The 21,899-nt window shown below is 44.9% G+C and overlaps 1 protein-coding gene across 10 annotated transcripts in view; it reads left to right on the top strand.

The window, feature by feature from the left end:
- LOC138581369 (uncharacterized) overlaps nucleotides 1-21,899 on the top strand; it is a 3,536,879-nt gene that overhangs the window by 2,336,581 nt on the left and 1,178,399 nt on the right. For 6 of the 10 annotated variants that reach the window (XR_011304537.1, XM_069652654.1, XM_069652655.1 and 3 more), the window contains 2 exons: nucleotides 1,245-1,385; nucleotides 5,313-5,471. Coding sequence is in view for 8 of the 10 variants with exons in the window: in XM_069652654.1 (XP_069508755.1) it covers nucleotides 1,245-1,385; nucleotides 5,313-5,471 (300 nt within the window). In the remaining 2 variants the exon portion in view is untranslated. The remainder of the gene's footprint in view (nucleotides 1-1,244; nucleotides 1,386-5,312; nucleotides 5,472-21,899) is intronic. The other 4 variants (XR_011304538.1, XM_069652653.1, XM_069652660.1 and 1 more) reach the window with 1 other exon arrangement.

Below are 21,899 nucleotides of genomic sequence, written 5' to 3'. Positions count from 1 at the left end.
CCCTTAAGGTTATTTTCCTAGTTGCGATCACTTCTGCTAGATGGGTGAGTGACCTCCAGGCATTGTCTGTCATACCTCCCTACTTGGTTTTCTCCAATGAGGTGACTGAGAGTTAGATCCTCCTTTCTCCTGAAAGTGGTCTCAGATTTCCATCTCTCTCAAAAACTACATCTTCTAGTCTTTTTTTCCTCTGCCTCCTCCTTCCAAGGCAGATGAACATTTCTATCAGCTGTACTTGCTTCTGACCCTCAGCTACTATGTCTCAGTCGAGTTAGGCCAGGAAAGAGGAACAGCTTTTCGTTGGTTATGCTGGTGCCCGTGCTGGCAGGGCTCTGACGAAACAGACCCTATCAAGGTGGATCATTTTCTACATTTCGGAATGCTGTGATCTGGCTTGTAAGGATGTGCCTGAAGATCTCAGGGCTCATTTCAAAAGAGGGATGGTTGCTGCGTCTGCTCTGCAATGCAGAGTCCCTGTTGTGGACATTTGCCATGCAGAAGCATGGACCTCTCTGCACACGTTGGTTAACCATTACTGCTTGGATTCTCTGTCTGGTCAGGGTGCTTGTTTTGGCAGGGCAGACGTTCAGTGTTTTCTGCTTTAGGTGGTGTCCTTACTATCCTCCCTCCTTCAGGTCACTGTACTGCTTTGGAAGTGTATCAAAGATGAGGAATCCATGGGAAGAAGGAAGGAGTCCATTCGAACAATGTACTTACCTCTCTGTAATGTTTTTCCCGATGGACGTTCCTCCCATGGATTTCTCATTGCCCTCCCTACCTGCCCTTCTTGGCAGGTAGCTCCTACATCTTGGTTCTGCGGTCCCTAAGCATTGGAGTGCTAGGTGGGAAAGAAAGGGTGGAACTAAGATCATGGAACGCGCTGCCTCTATATGTACATGTCCCGAATTCATGTCCGGTGCAGGGCCCTTAGAGGCATCAGGCAGACCTGACGCAGAGCTGTGCTGCGACTCCAGGTGGCAGAATGTTTCGGAAGAGCAGCTGCACTGGGAGATAGATATCAAAGACGAGGTATCCATGGAAGAAATGGCCATCGAAAAGAACATTACTGAGAGGTAAGTGATTTGTTCATCTCTATATTTACTGACTACTAGACTGTGCTGCCCAAAACAAGGATTTGCTCCAATAGTGAGAATGCAAATCACCTAGGAGATATGGCTCAAATGTTGGTGTAGTCTAGAAATCTAACCCACAATGCCTGTGCCAATGTTTGTCTGTTTTTCTAGATGTATGAGTTGAGAAATCCACAACCTCTCACAGCTGAACAGGAATTGGGCAACAAAGGATCCAGTGTTCAACAATCCAGAAATGAAATCTCTCCTCCTGCACCAAAGCCTCAAGGGACTGAGCCCTTCAAATTTTCCAAGGTACATAATGTGTATATTTTCAGGTCTGTGTTGAAAAATTTAAGTTTGTTGTATTTCATATATGTATGGTTCTACCATGAAAAATGACAACATATTCATGTAATCTACCACAAAAAGGGACCAAGCCTCCCAGGGAAAACTTGCATGGGGACAGTGGAAAGAAATTCTAGATGTTTTACATGCACAATACAAAGAATCCCCTCAACAAATGCTTGTCAGATTCTGTTGTCACATTTAAATTAACAATTTCTTCTCATTTAAAATATCTGCCTCTTATACATATACATTTTTAATGACACCCTGCCAGTATCCGTTCTAAATCTGAATAACTAAGTTCCTTCCATCCATAAATTCACACAAATAACCCACAAATCGGTTAAGGTCAATCCATAAGCTATTTAGGAACTGCATGCTTTCTATTATTGCAACCGCTTTGTCATAAAAAATCATAGCCTGTAGAAACCCTGTGCCATGTTTATAATCAGTTAATACGCACACCAATGAAAGGTTTGTGGCACTGACCAGTAACCTCTGCAGAGGCTTCTCTCAATAATTCCAAAACAAAACAGGTTTTAAACTCATGCTAAGACAATCACACATACTTACCGTTAGGCATAACCGCTCAGTGGCAGGAACAAGTAAATCATTTTACAAAGAACTTATGCACAAATGCATCAGCGTCTAAACACCCAAGTTCCATATTTCTTCATATATCACTCGGCAAAATAACTGCTTTTCGCCTGCAGACAAAATAGAGCACACACCAAGCTCAGTCCATTAGCCAATATGATCTCTTAAAAGTAAATGCACTTAAATGCAATCTTGTATCCATTTATGGATTTCACTCACCACATGTAATCGAGCAATACAGGTTGATCCAGTCTTGAATTTGAAGTAGATTTAAATGTGGAAAGATATCTGAAACTCCAGTTTAACTGTACTCTTGAAATCATACATACTTGGGCTTATTTCCTTCAGGTAGACTTTGTTTTATATTTAGCCATTTATTTTAAAGGGTGAAAAATCATTTCTTTCATAAGCAATGATATACAATATACTTCACATATATTTTCTTTGTTTGCTATTTACATACAATAGCTTCACCTATCCATAGATATTTTTAAATAACCAGTCTGGATGATTGAAGATCTAACGTGATACCCGTGAAGCAAAGTGGGGTAACTTTAGCATTAGCTTCACTTAATTTCTTTTCCACGGTCGGGATACACCAAGATTAATATATGCTATTTACATGCAGACTTGATAAAGCGCCATATGCCTCTAAACACATGTCAGGCTGAAAGTTTGAACCTATGTACATAACCTTTGGAATAAAGAAAAAAAACATTTCACTATATCTTGTTCCAGTTGCACACCTAAAATGAATTTCAGTGTGGCACAAGTGGAGGTTAGGAGCAGTTTTATGTTAATGATTAGTACCACTGATCACTTGTCATTTCTTAAGATCAGGATCTAAGGCCTAGCCCCTGACCATATGTGCAACCTTCTTCTTTTCAAAACGACAAGATCCAATGCAAGTGGCTTACACAGCTTGTTCATAATTATTTTAACTACTGAATGTGATGGTGTTGGATGAAATATACTATATATCTGTGATAGCCGAGTGTGGGAATGCCTGGTGGCTCCAGACGTCACTGCATAGTATTTGCTCTCCCATTGTGTTTGCTCCTGGTGGGTTCTGTTTCTTCCAGCACCATGCACTGGCTGGAACGGGAGGGTTGTTGCTGCCTTGGACCTGGTTAATGCTGTTTGGAGCACAAATGATGATGGAGGGCTTTGCTTCCGTAGATGATCTCGTCTGCTGGGCCCCTCACTGACTCTGAAAACATACTGGCCTTGTCATACTGGTCTCACAGAGCTGCAGGTACTTGAAATATTGAGAGATCAGAGTGATCATGGAGCATTCAGAGTGTGCTAAGAATGCTGAGTGGAAGTTGAGAGTCCTGAATCACTGCAGCCAGACTTGATAAGCCAGAGTTCAGAGCAGGAACACTGTGTAAGGTGATTTTGAGAATAGTGCATGGCTTCAGTTGCAGAGGAAAGACATCTCCTTGCGAGCAGGATGTGCCATGCCAAGATATGGTATGTTATGATTTGGTATTTATAAGGCGCCTGTACACAAGTGTTTCTAGGTGCCACAGGACAAGGACGTGAGAGACAGAGGGAAGACAGGACAAATGATCTTACTAGGCCTTGTGTCATTCTGATCATGCAAGTGCGACAACAAAAGTACAAGGGCAAAGGGAGAGGGGAAAGTGCACAGGCGATGGGAACCTAGAGCAGTTAGAGCACCATGCTTCTAAGTAAATGCCGCCAGGGCTGCTCGGCTCTGGGTAAGTGCATGGAAGGCAGGGGGCAGTAGGCGATTACAGTTGCAGCCCCTAAGTGTGCGGTAAGCTCGGTGGCAGTGCAGGAAGACTGGTCATGGGGCAACCTGCTACCCTGTGAGACTCTGAGGGTACCCGGCAGCCAGTCAGGGCATGCAGACCGGAAGGTTAGGAAAGAAGATGGCTAGATAAGGCAGAGTAGAAAAGGAAGGTCTTGAGCAGCTTCCGGAACTTCAGGTTGTCCAGCTCAAGTTTGAGAAGGACAGGGTGGCCGTTCCAGAGGGAGGCACTTGCAGAGGAAAGATCTACCCCCCACTCTCTGCTTGGAGAAGCGTCTGACCCTCAGAGTTTGAGATGACTGAGCAAAGGACTCTCGAAGGAAGTTATTTAGGCGAGACAGTTGGATATAGTGCAGACCCCTGCCCCTGAAGGCATTGTGGACAATGCAAAGGGTCTTGAACTTGATCCTCACAGCCACCAGGGGCCAGTGCAGAGATTTCAGGGCTGGAGAGGTGCAGTCCCTGGGCTTGAGGCCAAGGATAAGTCTTCCAGTCCTGTTCTGGATTAGATGAAGGGGGCAAAGAGTAGGGTTAGACAGATTGAGAAAGAGGCTGTTGGGGACTCTCCACACAGAATGGATGCCTTTTGACAGAACAGGCTGCAAATTTCTAACTCAGTGCATAAAAGCGGGATCCTGAAGAGAGACTTGCTGCCAGAGTACGGCTGAAGACACAACAGCAGGAGCAGACCAAGCAATGGTAAGATGAACTCTGAAGCAGAGCGGTACTATCAAGCCACCAAGGGTCTGACCAACACTGGTGGGAGATAAATGCGCGGAGCCAAACCAATAGGTCCTGTGAAATCCTGAGAGTACCACGCCGGAGCTGTATAAAGCAGTGAGGCCCATGAGAGAAATTAAGAAGGACGATAGGGAGAAAACCGGACCAAGATGCAAAGGAGAGCGGTAAACCTGAAAACCACAAGGGTGCCATGCGGTGAGCAGCAGGAAAGAGGTTTTAGGCCAAGATGTATGATTAAGAAGCAGCGATTCATTGAGAACAGGAGTAAAGAAACAGCCTATGGCGAAGACCCTACAAGCATCTTTGAAGTATTTCTCTGCACTGGTAAAACAGGGCAAACATGATTGTCCTTCAAAGGGCTTGGTGAAAGGACCCACAGCATGCTACAAGCCCAAATGTGCTTCCTTTGGCAATGCTGGTTGCAGAATTGAGCTGACATCAAACAACCATTGGGCCACTGACATTATCCTGCATCCCCATTACCCATGCTTGTAACTCTTTGCCATATCAGCCACCTCATAGAAGCCAGGCAAGCCATGAAGTAGAAAGCAATATGAAAACCAGCTTAATGCGGTCAAGCTACTGTAAAAGACTAGGGTAGAGTTGTGAATTGGTTAGAAGCCCATAAAAAGCTTTTCTAGGTTCTGTCCCCCTGGCCTTTATACCTTGGGCCATAGAGACAGTTTAGACACTAATATGTACTTTAAAAGACATCATGAAAACAATAACTTTACATTTCACTTTTTTTTTAAATGATTTATTATTTTCTGTTTTCCTAGAAATATGTATTTATAAATCCAGAACCTCTCGCAACTGAACAAGAATTGACCAACAAAGGATACAAAGGATACAGTGTTCAACAATCCAGGAATGAGATTTCTCCTTCCCAACCAAAGACTCAACGGAACGAGCCCTTCAAATTTACCAAGGTACATAATGTATGTATTTATTTAATACGTAATTTGGTTTATATCGAATCTTATACAATAAATATCAAGAATATTATTTGAACAATAATCATGCTAAAAGACTAATAAAGAATTGTAATAAGAATAAAATATATACATTGATAAAATCAATGAGATATGATTTCTTAATTTCAACATTATCCAGAATTCTTCAGGTTCTAAAAATCGTTAATTGGTAACATATTGAAGAAATCGTAAATTCTCAATCGAACCTGGTTCTCAACAAAATGACACAATCAAGGTTCTCTCTTCACTCGCTCACTCACTCCTAATACATCTATAGTAGGTAATAGATTTAAGTGAAATAACATTGAAAACATTGCATAGATATTATTCGGAAATTTGGATATATACTGCTGCATGGCTCTGAATTTGGGAAACCATGATAAAATCCATAAAAGATCTTTTTTCTAAATAATATAACTAATGAATACAGAGAGCCTTTTTAACAAGTTTCCTTCAAAAAAAGACCTACCTCTGCATAGAATTGGGTCTTGTCTAAATCAATTTGTTAAAATGTTTCACATTCACATATGTATTTGCCTAAAAAAATGTGTTTCTAATGGATCATGTCCTCTCATAGATTCCTCATCTTTGATATAGTGATATCCTGCTTGCAACTTCAGAAAAACTTTTCAGCGGCAAAGGGTGTCATGCATCATCGAATCGACGAATCGAGGTCCCTCGGCAGCTTAGATATGTGCATTCGGATGTGCCGTTGCCAGTATAAATAGCTTGCACCGCACCCGTTGCTTCAGTTACGTTTTTCTGCATGCACCGCACGTTTTGAACAGTTATATCACCTCTGCAAATGTATTACTGCGTATTACTCATCTTCGAGAATCTCAACTCCAAAGACAGGTTTTAAGAGGTGTGCGGACTGTGATCCGAAAATGTCGATCACAGATCGACGCAGAATTTGCCTCTGGTGTCTTGGTACAGAGCATAGGGTCGACTATTGCCAGTTGTGTCAATCCATGGCCAGCAATGCCTTAAAATAGAGGAAGGCAAAATTTGTCTTAGACCATTCAGCTTCTAAAGCGCCCATGTCTATTCCTTCCAAAAGGAGGTAATCTAAAGACAGTAGTCTGAGGGGTGTTTCTCCGTGAAGACTTGAAGATTTCGACACCAACTCCTTTGACGTTGAAGCCATCGACATCTTTGGCCGACCAATCAACCGCTTTCAAGCCTTTGTCGAAGACAGACATTTTCAGATTTACGGGTCAATATTTGGGGAAGAGGATTACACTGATTCTCCTTTTGACTATGCTTATGGCACCCCAAATTTGCCAAAGGACCTTATTTCTGATGAAACCAGACTGAAATACCTGACAGCACGCTTAAAGGAGGCTAGTGGACCTTACAATTCCCCTGAAGTGGAGTTTGCCACAGCAGATCCTTATGCTCACTCTAGTGGGGCTTATAGATCTGTTATGAGTAAGGTTACTGAGTGCTTGGGGTGGGGGCGTCCTGCCAGAGACATAGTGCCGGATGATCTAACTGGTTCCTGGACAAGGGGCCCTTCAAAAGGGCCTGTTTTAACTAATCATTCAGCCCTAAATAGTAGAATTTCCAAGAACTGGCAAAAGCCAGATACCACGCCCGCTTTGTGCGGGGATCTGGCCGGAAAATATAGGCCCTCATCAATTGACCCGAATTTCTCTCCAGGCACCCTGCGCCTGAAATCTTGGTAGTAGAGTCTGCTACTTCTACATCTAAAACCGTAAATGCTTCTTGTGCCTTAGTAAGTCATTCTCACACTTTGTGGGCTGTTGTGGCAGAATCAGCGGAATATACCCCTGAAAGAGAAATGAGAGAAGGCTTTCTTAACATAATCCAGGATGGAAAAAAGCAATATGTCAATCCTAACAATCAGGGTTGGATGCACCTGACTGTATTGGATGATATATGGCTGCTAGGACAGTAGCTAGAAGATGTGCATGGCAGCGTAAATCAGGCTTTGCTCCAGATGTTCAGTCTAGATTACTAGATATGCCTTTCTATGGATCTCATCTTTTTGGCACAAAAGCTGATGAAAGCCTAGAAAAGCCAAGGCAGCTGCAAAGTCTCTTGGCACTGCTATTGGTTAGCCCCAACAAACTCGGTCAACTTCTCAAAGTTGAGGGGTCGATTCTTTCACGTTAATTCGTCTGTCGGGAGAACTAGAGAACAAAGTTTCCAGAGAAGTTAGAGAAGATTTCCACACGGAGCAAGATGGCATGGAGGTAGAACTGCCCAGCAATCCCTGCCTCTCTTCCCATCAGCTGCAGCCACACCACCAAAACCACTTTTGGTCCTTGTCACACAAGACTCTGGTGGGAGGCGGACTGATCCAGCACTTCAAAGAATGGTTAAACATTACTTTGGATGCGTGGGCACTGCAGACAGTGGCCCAAGGTTACTGCCTTCCTTTCTTGAAAAGGCCTCCCGATTACCCCCACAGCAAACAATCTCTTGGGGAATCAGATCCGCTCCTCCTGCAGGAAATGAATTCCTTGCTGGAGAAAAGTGCTGTGTAAAGGGTACCTGTAGCAGAGCAATACAATGGTTGGTACTCCACCTACTTTCTGGTTCTCAAGAAAGATGGAGGACTGCAACCCATCTTAGACCTAAGACACTTCAACAAGTTCCTCAGGAAGGACAGATTCAAGATGGTGACCCTTTTGCAAATCCTCTAGGCCCTTAAGCTCCATGATTGGATGGTTTTACTTGATCTTCAGGATGCTTACTTTCCTATATATCCCAAGCACAGGAAGTACCTGAGGTTCTCCATTGGCAATTCTCACTTTCAGTTTTGGGTTCTACCTTTTGGGCTCACCTTAGCATGATGGTCTTCACCAAGTTGATGGCGATGGTGGCAGCAAATCTAAGTAGGGGAAAAGATTCACATCTTTCCCTTTCAAGACGATTGGCTGATCAGAGCTCACTCTCCCGAACAAGCTCTGGAACATCTCAGCAGCACCATCCACTCTCTCCACAAACTGGGCTTCTTGCTCAGCTTCAAGAAGTCTCAGGTGATACCTTCCCAAAAGCTGTAATTCATTGGAGCGGTCCTGGACTCTTCCTCAGGGAAGGCTTCGCCAGCCGAGTTAAGGGCTTAACATATCTTGCAGATGGTGACAACGTTTCAGAACGCCCAACGTCTACCGGCCTTCGATTTTCTGAGGTTGCTCAGTCTCATGGCATTCTGCATTTTTCTGGTGCCGAAGGCCCATTTAAGGATGAGGTCCTTCTAGTAGGCCCTCAGATCCCACTGGTAGCAATTCTCCCCAAGATGACAGACCTTATTTAGGTTCCGTGCAAGGTCACACAGGATTTCGTGTGGTGGGCCTGCAAGGAGAATGTGATAATAGGAAAACCATTTTGGTATCCATGGCCGAAGGTAACAGTACTCAGATTCTTCCCTCACGGTATGGGGAGCCTACACAAACCATCTCATAATCAGCGGTTGTTGGTCTCCATCAGAATCCGGACTGCACATAAACCTTTTAGAGCTGAAGGCAGTCAGACTGGCGCTGATGGCCTTTTTGATGTCCATACAGGGGAGGAAGATCCTGATAATGGTGGACAACTCAGTGGCCATGCATTACCTCAACTAAAGAGGAGGTTTAGGGTCACTATTACTGTGCAGAAAGGCAATGCAGCTCTGGTTTTGGGCTCTTCAACACAGAATTTCTCCATCGGCTGTTCATCTAGCTGGAGAAGATAACATGACGGCAGACGCTCTGATCAGGCAGAGCACGTTCTCGCACAGAAAGTCCTGCTAGAGATCTTAGCCCCTTGGCAAACCCCTCAAGTGGATCTGTTCGCATTCAGTATCAACAGAAAATATGACCGTTTCTGCTCCATGGAATTTCCTCAGAGAGGAGCTCTGTGCTCTGTGGGACGCGTTTGTGGTGTAGTGGGAATTTCCACTCCTATACGCGGTCCCCCAGTCCCTGTCATTCCTCTCATAATCAGGAGGTTAAGGAAGTGTGGGAAGTCAATGATCCTGATGGCTCCAGATTGGGCCAGGAAGACGTGGTACCCGGAACCTCTGGACATTACCATCTTCCCTCCAATACGTCTTCCCCAGAGAGTATATCTACTCTCCCAAGAGGAAGGCCATCTTCTCCATCCAGAAATCAGGACTCTGAACCTTCATGCATGGTTTCTGAGAAGTTAATATGCAAAGATTCGGAGCACCTTGAAGACATTATGGAGGTGTTGCTTTCAGCTAGGAGGCAAGCAACAAAAGCTTTATACTTATACTACTGCCGTTGGAACACGTCTTTTCATTTGTGACACTCTCACTGTTTTGTCTTTTCTGTTGCACCTAGCCCACCAGGGGCTTCAGGTGTTTACTGCTAAAGGTTACTTGGCTGTGCTGTTTATATTTAAGCACATGCAAGAGCATGACTCTTATTGTAAGGTTCCTATTGTTATTCAGTTCATCTTCTGTCCGGTTCCATTCATAGTTCGGACTTGGGACCTTAACTTGGTTTTAAATATTTTGATGGAAGCCCCATTTGAGCCTCTACATTCTTGTCTGCTCAGGTTATTGACTCTAAAAACTAGTTGTCTAGCAGCCATCACCTCTAACCACGCTACTCATAGAATGAGTTAGCTTCAGGCTTTATCATGCAAGCCTCCCGTCACCATTTTATCCAAGGAAAAGGTTGTTCTGAGGGCACGCCCTTCCTTTCTCTTTGAGGTGGTGTCAGAGTTTCACTTATCTCAGAAAATAGTTTAACCTACTTTTTACCTACCTCCTCACCCTTCCAAGGAAGAAGAGAGGTTACACTGACTAGATCCTTAAAGGGCATTAAGCTTTTACATAAGCGGACTAGCTAATCTCAGACAAGACAACCAACTTTGTGTTGGTTATACTGGAAATAAATGACGAGAAGCTGTGACTAAGTAGATCGTGTCACGTTGGATCTTTTTGTGTATCACAGAATGCTATTCCTTGGCTCGTAAGGATGTTCCAGATAATCTATGAGCACATTCTACCAGGGGGGTGGCAACAACTTCACCACTATATAGAGGTGTACCAGAGCAGGATATTTGCAATGCAGCAACCTGGTCTTCGTTACACACCTTCTCAAAACATTGTTGCCTAGATTCCTTGTCAGGTAAGGGTACTAAATTTGGAAAGGCTGTTCTTCACAACATTAATCAATTACAACATTCTGTAGTCCCACCTCCATTTATGTACTGCTATGGGAGTCTGTCAAAGATGAGGAATCCGTTGGAGGACACAATCCATTAGAAGAACACATTATCTATCCCTGGTAATGTTCTTTCTGATGGATGTTTCTCACATGGTTTCCTCATCACCCTCCCAGCCTACCCTGCTGACCATAGATGATCTTTGTTATATTACACCTTCCTCTCTTTCAATGCCTAAGGGTTTCTTAGTATACTCAAGACAGCTGTGTAAGAAGAGGGGAAAACTTTGAACTAAGGCCATGAGAGCTGAGTGTGTGGATGGAAGCCGCAGAGAGACCTCGACTTGACGCACAGCGCCCTCTGCTGTGAAAAGGTTTCCGAAGCTTCAAGCAGGATATCAGTATATAAAAGATGAGGAATCAATGGGAGGAATATCCATCAGAAAGAACATTTCCTGGGGTTAGTAATTTGTTCTTCTCCAGCGTTGGAATTTTCATAGATTCACATGCTGTTTGAATTTTCCCAGAGACTGGGAATCCCTGGTACCATTGAAGCAGTTTTGATTTAAATCTGAAACTGCAGTCACTTTAGTGTTCTCTTAGAGTCGTTGTTTGGGTCACCTGCCCCATAGCCATTAACTCCAAACCTGGAGGCCATCTTTACATTTTTTACTGCACGTTCAAGTGTTGGGAGTCCTCTATAGTTCTCTACTTTGTTTGGTGCTATACATAACCTTTTGGATGTTTTTGATATTTCTGGAAAGCCTGAAATAAGTACTTTACTGTTGGGATCATTCCAGGAACTTTGCATCCTTGGTGCTGCCCTGCTGGGCTGATCTCTTGTTAGCTCAGGATTGAGGACATTAAGAGTTTCCTCTTACCACACAATGGCTGATTATAGGGCTAAGAGAAGTATTTGCAAAACAAGTTCCATTTGCAGAATAGCCAAGTTCAGGACCAGCATTATGATTGCCTCTATTGCCTTATCTGAGGGGTCAGAAATGCGAGGCAGACAAATAGATAGTTTTATTTTTTTATTTTTTGTATTGTATTTGGTTAAAATAACCTTTTACAAAATTTCATATACATAATCATCACAAAAATATACAAGTTACTCTCATTTCAGTCTTGAAAACTAAAAAATGTCATTACTTAAAAACCTTCATTTGCAAAACTTAAGAACACAAACATTCAAATAAAAACATATAACCATCCTATTTGCGTATAGACTAACACTAAAAAGTGAAAAAGGAGAGAAGCAAAGAAGGAGAGCGAAAAGAACAAATAAATACAAAAGAGAAGAAAAGAAATTTTGGCAAAATGGCATTAAATCCACAGAATCTAAAGGAGTCCACCTTACAAAAGCCTTTTCCCTCTAAACACTGATGACAACATCTTCCCACTTTTAATTAGCATTTTTAGGGGTTTTACCATCAATATTCCAGAGATCTTTAGTTTCTTCCCTCCATGGGTAAACCCACCTAGGTTCACAGCTACCTTCTTAGATCTCTATCTGACTTCTCTCTAACACCTGGACTGCTGCAATTGTGAGAGCCAGATTTTGGCCTGAGACCAATCTGTCCCAGAACATGTCTGGCAGGAAGCGTATCGTTCCCATCCCAAATCTTCCAAAAAGCACTAGTCACACTGCCCATGTTCCCTCACATTCCATTAATAGATGTTTTAAGGATTGCTCTTGGGGTTTTTGCATACATTGCATAAAGCAATCGCATTAAAGCCCTGACCTCTTCTGTACAGGAGCTCCCCTGTATGAACCACATTCAGGCGCACTCTAAAGAATTGTTTCCGCAACTTCCAATTTGGGAAATTTACCAGGTATTTTGCCAAATGAGCCTGCTTCTTGTCAGCAATCAAAAATGGACTTGGATGCGCTGAAGATCGCATAGTATCAGTTGTGACTATGCAGTCTATTGTGTCCCAGGCTTTCTTAACCTTCATTGGATTCTCTATTAGGGTCTGGCTGTTTGTCTTTATATTTGCCAATTCTCCCTCTACCCATGTGTTCAAACCAGTGAGAACATTCAAGCTTTTTTTTTCCAGATGCGAGTTGATATCCGCATATAGCAACCCCTCTTTAGCTGTTATCAGGAGGCGATAAAGGGAAATCAACTTCCATCCTGCTTTGGCGCTTAGGGAATGTAGACCCAAATCAAATCTGATGCCCGCCATGGGCAGGTTCAAGGGTAGTCCAAGAACATTTTTCCACAAAAAGGCCCTCCCATTTTTCCCAGTTGCTAAACCAAAGGACGGGCTTAGCTTCCAGCCCATAAAGGACCACAGGGATGACTTTTGCCTGGTAGTATCTAATTAAAGGGATGATTGAAAAATTACAGTACTTCCCCAATGCTTTCTTCATCTGAGCAGATAGTTTTCTCACAAGTAGACATTTTATTAAATAATAAGGGTGAGAAAAATGCCCCACTTTCCCTAACCTAACAAGGATTTCCCTGCCTATCAAGCTAAGACTAAAGGAAAACACTCTTACATCAAAAGGTTTCTGTCCCTCATACTTATACATACAACAAATCATACAGGTATCATACGTCAAACTCAGCAAAATAACAGTTATATTCAAACATAAACTTTATAAGCATGTATTCTTGTAGCCTGGGTTGGATTCCCTTGCCCCGGATTAATGCAGGATTTGCTAAACCAAAGTTCCAATCAGGAAAGTTATTTTCAGTAGCCAAGTTCTGCTCCAAATGCAACACAAAGTTCCTCTTTACTCCATTAATCTTTTACTTGGCACTTGGATTAGATAAAGAAAATGTTTAAGTCTCCAAAAAATGATTGTTCAAAGTTTACACAAGCTCTTGCTTTATACACCAAAAATAATGTGTCTTTACTGTGAGAAACCTGGCCATATGTGTTACAGTGTTAGCTTAAAAGTTAACAGAGGGGCCCAGTGGGACTATATCGCCCATGGTGTGGGACTGTGGGGTAATAGCGAATTACTGGGATAAGGTGGTGAAAGGAGTGAATGTGTTATTGGTAACAATATTGGAGCGGAACCCAAAAACATGCATTTGGGGCATCCTACCAGGAGGGAAGAAACATAAATCATGGAACAAAATGCCATGATTTTTATTAATATTAGCTAAGTGACGCATAGCGATTGCCTGGAAACACCCACAAGGCCCATCGATAAAGCTATGGCAGGTGGATTCCCGGAGGTGGGGCACACCGGAATTGGAAATAATTCAGGGGGCAAGAGCTGACACAGAGGCTGACTGGGTGACTGCAAAATGTGGACAGCTGCTGAATGATCTGGCTAAGCCCAATGATTTAAAACTACCATGAAGAGGGGAAAAGCAGAAGGTGAGAGAAAGGCATGGTGGGATGAGGGTCCAGAGGGAACTGGAGGAACTCATGGGGAGTAGTGCCTATAGCGATGGTTATATACAAGGAAGGGGAGAGATTGCTGATGGAGAGAGATGGGCTGAGGGGTCTTGTGAGAATCGATCAAGAGATGGGCAAAAGGGGGGGAGGGGTGTAGTTGGGATTGCTGACTGTTTTTGTTGTATTCATAAATGCAACTAAAGAGCGTTTATGAAAAAAGATGTTGGGATTTGGTATATCTTCTGTACATTTTTTTTCCCCCTGAAATTAGTTCACAAGGAAGTTCTCTGGCGATAGCGTTTTATATTTCCTGTGCCCCCGAGAGATGATGATTTAGTAGGGGTTTTAATTCCTGCGATCCATGTTTTGGATATTCTGGGGAGAGGAAGGGATGATGTGTTGGAGACTCTTTAACCCCATCTGGGTTTTTAGTGGTCCTCTCAGGTGGGGAGCTCCACAGGGTTTCGTATATAAGGGTCATCAGTAGTTCACCTTGCTGACACCATATGTAAGGAACACAGGGTGGGAACAGTAAAGACAGACACAAGTGATCACAGTTGAAGGGTGTTTATTAAACTGTAAAGATAGGTTGGAAAACCGCCTAATCTAAACCTAAATCTACGATGGGAGCAAGCTTCAACCATCAAACAATAATAAGGCAGTCCTAGTGGTGTTGTGTCAAATAAAAAGGTCTATACTAAGAATCCTATTGCCAAATCCTTACTCTAAATACAAAAGAAGTGTGGGATAATGTTCATGAGAAAGAAGGAAGTGTTCACAAATAATAAGTCGGGATGCAGTAGTCGGGATCTCCCTTCTCCATGTTTCAAGTAGAAGACAAGGTAGGATTCTGGAGCACAGCACACGCCCTAGCTTTCCCAGCATGAGCCGACAGTTCCATTCTTAATGATCAGGACCTTCAGTGATTAAGTCTCTTTTCTACAAACAGTCTCTTGCCTCCAAGGACCTGATGTGTTCTAAAATAATAAACAAAAGTCCAAAGTTCCTTTCTGCTTGCACGTTTGGGTGATATCTTTTCCACTCCTGGATTCCCCTCATTCGGGCTCAAATCCTTCTGACATTCACTAATCTTCGGGTGATGGCTGTTCACCCCTTGGATCTCCATCGTTTGGGCTCAGACCCCTTTAGCATTCACAAATCTTAATGTCTCTTTAATCATTTCACTGTGGACATCCTTGTCCGGGTTTACTCTTGTCAACACACTGTATTTTGGGACCTTAGACTTTGCCCTCTTTTATCGGCATCCCGCTTTCAGGTTCACTCTTGCCAACTTTGCCATCTGCACATGTTCTTATTCAACTTTTACGATACAGGTCTCACTTTCCTTAGCTTCACAATCATCTGTCGGTCAAAGACTTTCGACTGTACAGAGGATTTTTACAAGACCCCTGTATGACCACTTTGACCACGTCTCGCCTTTCCCAAGGCCTTCTAGTTTTGGTAGTTTCAACAACCGGGTAATTGCCTAGCATATCTTGAGTGACCACGCACGTGGTGCCGGACTCCTCTGCTGCTGGTTTTCCCTTTCTTAAGATCAATAGTTATTTGCATTTTCACAGTTCAATTAGACATTTGCTATTTTCGTTCAACACAGTTCGGTTTCTTACTTGCTCTCCCCTCAACTCACTGGCTGTGATGAACCGCTTGGCTTTTCTTCTTTCTGGAGTCAAGGTTGGTACTGGGGAGACCAGCGTCACTCCCCGGCTTGCTTATCAGCAGAGAAGGGCCTCCCCTACCGTTGACACCTGCTGCAACAGGCGCTGGCTACTGTGCGCAGCCTTACAATTCCTTCCACGGAGGTTTCACGGGCCTTGGTTGGAAAGGGTAAGATTGCTTCTCTCCTTGTCACCCTCTTAGTTTGCGCCGTCTTTCTCCTCCTCTTCAACTGCCATGCTGAGTTAGCCTTCTCGTCGTGCGGCCTGCCTTGCTCGTATTGTGCTTTCGTGCTCCACCTTTTATCCCTGTGGGGAGGGGAAAGGGCTTTCAGGTGTGTGTGATTCTGGTCAATTGTCTGATTTTGCCTGACCCTTGTGTTGGGACAAGTCAGGTAGACGTCTTTGGTGTTTGTCCGTCGTCTTTTGCGGTGTTCAAAAGTATTTGTGCCGGAAAAGGGGGGGGGGTAATGTGTTGGTTAAAGCAGAGTGGGAGTGTGGGAAATAACAAGCAGAGGGACGATAACGAGACTGACCGGGAGCATTCGGGTAGGACATAGAAAAACAGGGATTCTGGGAGAGGTATTTTCTGGATGTAATGAGGTTGGGGATCCTAGTGGATTTGTTATATGAGGGGGGTGGTTCTTGGATTTGAATACGAGAGATGTGTTGAGAGGAAGGGAGGCAGATGAGCTATATCCTACAAAAGCCTCAAGGACTCCGTCCTCCTCACCTTCATCTCCGGTATAATACCGCACCTTACCTGAGACCGTTCCCAGAGCACAACCCCGGGTTCCCCCATCTAGGTGATCTCTTTTCGTTCTTTTGCCCCCAGGTTTGGGATCTGAGCGTGTGAATCCTTTCTCTGCCACCTGAATAAGGGAATCCCGAGGTTCACCTGGGAGAATACTGTTATGCCAGGGTTTCCCAGACTCTCATCATGGTTGAACAATGCTTTATTAGGTTAAATACAACAAAGAAAGACCCCCGCAGAGCTAGCACAGCACCAACACTGCTACTGGCCACCAACTGCCCAGTATTGAACTCCCACTAGAAAACAAACAAGTGCATCACAGATGAATAACACTAACATCACACGATGACACCATGGCATTCCATCCTAGGCAGAAATGCACATCAAACTGCAATATTCTAACAGGCTGAATAACATTAACTTTCAAGCTAACACTACAACACATCTCCCTCCGTTTATTCCTTTTTTTATTTTACAAATACACCACTCTTTGTTACAAGGACATGCATACACAAGTCCCATCCCTCATCACCCTCTTCTCACAACAGCTATCCTATCGTTGTTCCACACCTGGCCTCCTACCACACGGACAGCACCACGCATCACGGATACCATCCTCACAGGATTGGAGTACAATGATTCTCCTTTCCTTCTTGTTACACCCTTCTTGATCCTCAACATGCACCCACAGTCAACCCTCAGTTCTTTCTTACCTCTCCTCACATTCTCACGGGCCACCCACACTTCCTTCTTCCTCTTCAACTCTCTTCTCACACCATCCACCACGTAATCGTTCTCCCTGCTTCTGCCCAACCACAGAGGGCTAACTGCAGTGTTGGGTTTTCGCCCTCTCACCAATTCAAACGGGCTTATCCCTGTGGTTGCATGCAGCAACATTCTCATTGCGAATAGCCTCTCCTGAATTGCCACCTTTCTGTCACACTCTGTCTCTGTTGCAGTAGTTAACAGAGGTAAAGCCAGCCGCCCTTAGTGGGACCCGCTAAAGGACCTCGTAATGTGGTGGTAAGGGGTTAACGGCACCAGCACCTTTACCGGCGCCGTTAACCCCTTATCTCCAACCTCGTAATGACCCCCATAGTCTTGTAGGCCTAATCCCCCTTCCACCCTCGGTCTTTGTAATGTAGCTAAGTAAACCTTCCTATGCCTTGTATTCTATAATAGCTCCCCAACCTTACCACCCAGAATTTTAAAGAAAATCTTATCCGCTACATATGGTATGTTGGTGAAGAAGTATAATAACCATGGGAAGATCACCATTTTACATAGTGGTACTCTCCCATTCAGGGAGAGGGGTAGGCCCTTCCAAAACGGCAGAGAGTTTCCAATCTTCGATAGCGCCCTTTCTGTGTTATGCATGAACGTATCTTCTATATCATGAAGTATCCGGATTGCCAGGTATTTGAATGATTCCGTCTCCCATTTTATCTCCCCTTCCGGTAAATCTTGCAACTGGCACCCTCTCAACTCCATCAAGGGGAACAGCAACGACTTCTTTTCTTTGATTCAGAATCCCGATAGTTGATGAAAATAATTCTCTAGCACCTCCAATAGCATTGGTAGATTCTCCCGCGGATTGCTCACATATAGTAACAGATCGTCAGCATTTAGTGATACTATATGTTTCACCCCCCTGCTATAATACCTGCCTCGCCCATTTCCTGTCGTAGAAATTCTGCCAGTGGTTTCAGGGCCAATGCGAACAGTATCGGGGACACTGCGCACCCTTGCCTTGTCCCTCTACTCAATTCCCATCTCTCTGAGACCCAGTCATGAGTCCTCACCATTGCTACCGGCCTATTATATAGCAATCTCAGCCATTTACAAATGTTTTACCCAAACCCAAATTCTTTCAATACCCAGAAAAGCCATTTCCACTCCAGCGAATCAAACACTTTCATTGCGTCGAAGGAGGCTATCGCCATTTCCTCCTTCTGGTACTTAGCCTTGTCCATCACATGGTGGATACGGCTGATGTTGCCGTTCGTATTTCTTCCCTCTATAAACCCACATTGGTCTGGGTATACCAGCTTCAGGGCTACTCCCGCTATTCTGTTTGCCAGGATTTTCCCCAGAATTTTCCCATCAATATTTAGTAAACAAATGTGGCGATATGACATACATTCCAGTGGGTCTTTCCCTTCCTTTAGTATTACTGTTACAATAGCTTCTCTCATGGATTCAGGGAGATGCCAACTCTCAAACGCTTCATCGTACACCTTCTTAAGCCAGGGGGCCAGAAGGTCTACATATATTCTGAGTACAATTATATAGGGAGACCGTCACTACCGGTGCCGTACCCTTCCACATGGAGCGTATTGCCCATCTGATATGCCCCTGCTCTATTGGAGCCTCCTAACGTTCCTGCAGTTCGACCCCTAGCTTTGGGAGTCATTTCAAACAGATCTTCCACCTCTTCTTCCACATATCCCTCTTTACTTGTGTACAGCTGTTCATAAAATTCCATGAAAGTCTTACTGATCCGGTCCTGGGTACCCACTGTTTCCCCTGATTTGGTTCTGATTTGGGTTATCACCCGTCTCAGACTTTCCCTATTCATAAACCAGGCCAGTAATTTCCCTGGTTTATTCCCCTCCCATGTAGTCGGATATCCCACCTTCCACTATCATAGTGTGCTAAAACCATCAGGGTCTTATTGTATAACACCAGGTTCTGGGCTAATTCATCCCCTACCAGATCCCCTTTTGCAGCCCCCCCTATCTAATTCCACCACCTGCTCTTCCGTCTCTCGTAGCCTTTCCTGTAGTCTCTTCTTCATTCTCACTGTCATCGAGAGGCAGACTCCTCTTATACTTGCCTTGAAGGCCTCCCATAGCACCCCTACCGATGTTACCGACCCCTCGTTCAACTCAAAGTAATTCTCAATCCCCTTTCATACCTCATTCTGAAGGCTCCATCCGTCATGGGGTCCCCTTACCCCTACCCATCAGCTCAACTACCAGGTGCGAGTGATCCGAGAGGATGCACCCCAAATACACTGGGTTGTCGAATCGTTGGCAGTGTTCTCTCCCTGTCAATAGGTAATATAACTGAGGATACGATCCATGCACCCCTGAATTGTATGAGCACCCCCTCTGTTCCCCATGTCGTTCTCTCCATATCTCCACGAGGTCTAGTTCTTCGATTACCCTATGAAGGGACACTGTCATTTGTCTTTTACCCGGCCCCGTACTTCCCGTCCCATCCAGATGCTCATTCAGGTAGCAATTAAAATCTCCCCCCCAAATAATCATCTCATCTCTATAAGCTTGCAGCATATGCAACACCAAAGGGAAGTATTCCTTGTCATCAATATTAGGTGCATACGAATTTGCTATGCATATTGAATTTTCCTCCCATTTCCCCACCATGACTATCGTTCTCCCCACCTCATCCTTCAGAACCTTCTCCAGCCGTAGAGGTACCCCTGCCACCACCCAATACCAATACCCCTCTTGCCTGTGACGAGTATGCCGTACCTACCACCTGCCCTCCCCATCGCTTTCCCAGATCTACCAGCCCCGACTGAATCAGGTGCCTTTCCTGTATCAGGGCAACTTGTATCCCTTGCCTTCTCAGGAGCTCCCCCACTCTTTGTTTCTTTTGTCTCGTACCCAGCCCCCACACATTCCCATGTCCCCACTTTCAAACCCTTTGGCCTCCCAATCACTGCCTACCATTCCTCATATCCTGTCTCGCCCTACAAAGACCCTTTCTTCTATCCCCACCCATCCATCCTCTGACTCTCCAACCATCCCATTTTGTGCCTGTTGTACTGGAATCCACCTTCCTCCATCCTCTCTTGTAGGCATTTGCATCTTGTTGCTTGATCTCCCCTCCATATCCCCACCGTCCCCAACATGATCCCCTTCCTCCCCCAACTCCCCATTCATCCTCCCTCCCCGCCCTTGAACCTTAACCTGAGACCCTTTCACTACTCCATCCCCTCTCCCTCCTTCTCCTCTTGGGGTAGTATCCAGTGGCGTCAACTGGGGGGGGTTTCCTCATCACCCCTGCCCGCCAGCCCATTCCATAAACTTCCTCCACCTTTTCCTTGTTATTGTCCAACCCTTTGTTTACCAGCCGTAGCATAGTCGCCCAAATGATCCTCATGGCCACTGCTAGATCCCTTTCAGTACCCAGCTCGTGTCTGTGTCCCTTGCGGTCCTCTCCCGGTTCCTGACTCACCTCCTCTGTGTTAGCTTCTACCCAACCCCACACCTCCTTTGGGGACATAAACCACCATGACTTTCCCCCTGAAATAACTTTCATCTTAGCCAGGTAGAACATCATATATCTTATGTCCAGTTCTCTCAGAGCCGTCGTCACACTGCATCATATGTCCTCTGGCTCTGCACTTCCAAGGTGAAGATCCGGAAAGATGCGCAGCTTCGTGTTCCCAATTTCATAGAATCCTGCCTTGCGGGCATCCTGCAGCATAGCGTCCCGATCTCGAAAGTCAATAATCTTTGCCACCATTAGTCTTGGTGGCCTGGCCGGTGGCGGGGCTCTGCCCGTCACCCTGTGGGCCCTTTCAACCGTAAAAAATGTGGACAGACCCTTTATACCCAGCACCTTCGGTATTAGATTTTCCACAAAGAGTTGCGCACTGGGTCCTTCCTCTCTCTCTGGGACCCTAACCAGAAGAATATTACAGCGTCTAGAATGACCCTCTGCATCCTGCGCTCTCACCTCTAAGTTCCTGGTCACCCCCACCAGGCTTGCCACTTGATTCTTCAAACGTTGGAGATCATCCTCCAACGTAGTGACTCGTTGTTCCACCTCCATTACACGTTCACACACCTTACGTAGGCCAGCCCTCACCAGGGACACATCCACCCCCACCTCCTTGATGCTCCCTTCCAGGGACAACCTGATAGCTTGAATTGCTTCCATCAATGCGTCCAGGGTCACCCCACCACCACCTCCTGTCGCCCCTTCCACCGCAGCTCGGGTCGGTTCTCCTGCCTCTGAGCTTTAGCGTTTGTCTCTGTGTACTTTTCCATTTTCTGATGGCCCTTGACCATGCTGGCCACTTCACTATTTAGGCCCGTCACCAGGTTGCCACCTTCTCTCGTGGTCACCAAGGGCTCTTGCTGTGTATCTGTGTCCTCTAATGCTCAAGTCTGGGGCTCTTGTTATATCTTTGTATTATTTCCTATTTTGGCCCCTGATACCCCTTGTTGTTCTGCGGAGAATCACCCCCTCCCGTCCTCTGGGTTGCTCTAAGCCTCCAGGTTCAACCTGCCAATGTTGCCCTTCTCTTGCCCAGGTGGTCTTTCCACTCCTGCTTGCCATCCCAGTCTCGCTCTCTGCTACTGGCTTTGATCTATGCCTTGATCCCCCCCTCCTCCTTTGTTATGTCCACTGTTCAAGGATTACTCGATCCAAGCTATTTGGGGGACACTGGGACTCCGCTGTAGTGTTTGCTAGTCTGCCTCTC

Source organism: Ambystoma mexicanum, chromosome 3p, assembly GCF_040938575.1.
Source record: "Ambystoma mexicanum isolate Mex_15411 chromosome 3p, UKY_AmexF1_1, whole genome shotgun sequence".
Classification (NCBI taxonomy): Eukaryota; Metazoa; Chordata; class Amphibia; order Caudata; family Ambystomatidae; genus Ambystoma; species Ambystoma mexicanum.
Note: the sequence above shows the minus strand (reverse complement) of the source record. Positions and strands in the feature narration are given on the sequence as shown.